The following is a 3,024-nucleotide window of genomic DNA, read 5'->3' as shown; positions in this document are numbered from 1 at the left end:
TGCTGGAACTACATTAAGAGACAAACGCTACATTTCAACATCATCGCACTTAGTCACCCCACTGGTCACTGATTGGAGGCCACTCAGAATGGCCCTGTTCCCTCTTGCAAACAGAGTTTCCAGAATATACTCACAGCGAAAAGAAAACTGAGCTGTGAGCAATAGGCAGGTGGAGCCAGGCTATGTTTATATAGCCAAGTGGAAAAGCTATACATCATGTTGATCATAAACTATATATTTAAGTTGTGTAACACTTGTGTGCTTACTCTTGTTTGTCCAGACCCGGAGCTTGAGATCAGTGTTGTTCTGGCCAGAGCAGCTCGAATCTAGACATACAAGAGGACGACATGTAAATTATTTAGCATATTTGTGGTCTTACAAGTCCAGCTTCCTGTAGAAAAAAAACTGAAGACACTTCATGGATGTGTGCTTAGCTTATTAATACTGTTCAGCTGTCATTCAAAGATGTACAGTAGGTGTTCAATAAAGATTTAGTTCATTATTTGACTGTTATTTTATGTGCCCCTTTGCTCAAATCATTTGTTTCTGAACAAACAAGCAAACAAACAAAGACACATACAGAACTGTTCTATTGCAAGAGGAAGATTTGACTGACTTTAGTGACAATACATACCTTACTATCCAAGAGGGTCCCAAACACCAAAATGAAGAAACCCTTTTAAAGAGAAATATGCATGAGAGAAAGCAACAAATACAACGTACAGAACCATATTAAAAAGGCATTCAGTATAATTTATGCTAATCCAAATACATACCTGCAAAGAATTTAGGACTGCAAAAACAACATGGAGTCCAACACTATCCGGAGCAATCAAGATGCCAATGCCAAATCCCCAGGTAAGGCCAAACAGTGGAGTTAATACGGCCACACATTTTGCAATGACCTTTAGGTTGTGTTTTTCATCATTTTGTACAGTGTCTCCCACTCCTCTTCTGAGCATTTTGACCAAGACCACGATCATGACACAAAAGTTGATGGCCACAATGACCAAGACAGGGATCACAAAGGCCAACAGAGCCTTTGTCTCAGTCCAGTTAAGCCAGCACGTATTATTTGAGTTGATATAGCCATCGCGTCCAGCTGTCGATGCCACAGTTACCACTGCTATAATGAGAGGGCAACCGTACCCAATAAAGAAGCCAATTAGCATCATGGCCAACCTGGATATGTTTCCGAAGACCCACACAATGCGGTACAAGAGCAGTAGGGCAGATATCAGCATCCAGAAGAACATTGCCAGATAAAAGAAGTGGGCAAAAAACGTAGCTGCAGAGCAGGGCCCCACGGCTGCTCCATTTTCATTCGATACAGCTGCTCCTACGATGAACCAGATGTCAGCAATCAAGAGGGACACAGCAATGTTAACAATGCAGACGTGTCGCATGTAGGCTGTGTCATTCGTTGTCATGGCACGCCAAACAATGATCTCAATTATTAGGCAGATGACCAAGCTGCCCATTGATATTCCAACTCCAATATATGTTATGTATGCCAGGGCCTCTTTGATTTTCTCTGGAATATACGGTGACATGAGAATGGAAAAGGAAGTTGTGTGATTGCACTCGCATGTGACTGTGAAATTTCCATCGAACTTCGGCTCACACCCGAATGAATCCCATCCACCAGTTTTGTTGAAAAGATCAAAGTTCCAAAAGACACAAAGGGGGTTTGCCAATTCAGTATTGTTTTTCTCAAAGGTCAGAGAGATGTTGTCAAGGCGTTGACTTGTATTGACCAAAATAACGTTGCCATTTAGGGTATTGTCTATGGAGTCATGTAAAGTTCTGACTGGGATAACATTATTAAGTGAAAAAAATACAACGACTGTGACTGAGGTGTTCCCCCCAGATAGCTCTGTTGCAGGGATTTCAATTTCAGATGAGTTTATCATGAGCAAATTATTGGCTTCAGTCACTACAGATTTGTTCAAAGAAAGGGTTTCTGTCACAATCTGATATGTGTCTTCATCTGCGAGTGCACCTGCCATTTTTTCCACGGCAAGCAACAAGTTGGAGCTGGCACTTTTACGAGTTTCATTGGTATCACCATTTAAGTTATTCCAGACAGCATTGGCACCCGGGGACACAAGGACATCCACAGTTTGAAGGAAATTCTGTGAAAATACAATTGACAAAAAGGAATGGGTTGGAAAAGGTTTTTGGTGGTAAATGCCACCAAACCAGATCAGTCTAATTCTCAATACGTCTTTTCTGTTGCCAATTTTTTGTTAAAAAAAACAAGTTTCACATTTCAAAACACCATACCTCCATCACCTCCTGGTCCACTTCGATTGTACTGGAGGCTGTTGCAATATTGTCAAGTATGGTCACAATAGATGTGACAGTTGCTTGTGAAGAAACAACTAGAGCACCATTCTGCTGTGTGGCATTACTGAGCAGCTCAACAAATTCAGGAACATCCCCTCCAGTTATGCCCTATTGGGGAAAATATTCCAAATATTTCTGTTGCTTGAAATCTAGGGTATTAGAAACATTCACATGTAAAAATAAACAGGAATGCGATCAATTCATGGAATGGAAATGGAATGGAAAGTCATAGAATTCTGTTATTTGTGATTTTATGATATCATAAGAATTGTATTGTCAAAATCACCGCAACTTTAAAGGCATTTTATGAGAATTCCAGCAGCAAACTCACTTTTGGCCACAACTATCACAACAAACCCTCGCAAGATCCTGGTAGGATCACAATTTTTAGTTATTCCCGGAATAAATTGAAACTCAAACTTAAAATCACAGCAATATCACAACAAACCTTTGCAAGATCCTGGAGGGACTGGACTTAAAATAATAGAAGAATCTGGAAAATCCTCAATAGTTCAACAGAACATTACCTGTGATTGATCTTCCAGGTTTTTGATGACTTCTAAGACACAGTTGTCCTGCAGAGGAACCCATTTACTGTTTGTGCACTTATACTGTTGTTGACCAACATTCCCTTCATCACAGGCAACTGTTACAATATCTTCTTCTTTTCCAACT

General features: G+C 40.3%; 1 protein-coding gene across 1 annotated transcript in view; it reads right to left on the bottom strand.

The window, feature by feature from the left end:
* Positions 1-554: 554 nt before the first annotated feature.
* LOC116223698 (adhesion G-protein coupled receptor F1-like) overlaps positions 555-3,024 on the bottom strand; it is a 3,335-nt gene continuing 865 nt past the window's right edge. Inside the window, exons 2-4 of the mRNA XM_042709888.1 lie at positions 2,877-3,022; positions 2,287-2,457; positions 555-2,135 (exon numbers count right to left, since the gene is read on the bottom strand). Coding sequence (XP_042565822.1) covers positions 639-2,135; positions 2,287-2,457; positions 2,877-3,022 — 1,814 coding nt within the window. The 3' untranslated portion in view covers positions 555-638. The remainder of the gene's footprint in view (positions 2,136-2,286; positions 2,458-2,876; positions 3,023-3,024) is intronic.

The sequence above is a fragment of the Clupea harengus genome, chromosome 15 (assembly GCF_900700415.2).
Source record: "Clupea harengus chromosome 15, Ch_v2.0.2, whole genome shotgun sequence".
Taxonomy (NCBI): domain Eukaryota; kingdom Metazoa; phylum Chordata; class Actinopteri; order Clupeiformes; family Clupeidae; genus Clupea; species Clupea harengus.
Note: the sequence above shows the minus strand (reverse complement) of the source record. Positions and strands in the feature narration are given on the sequence as shown.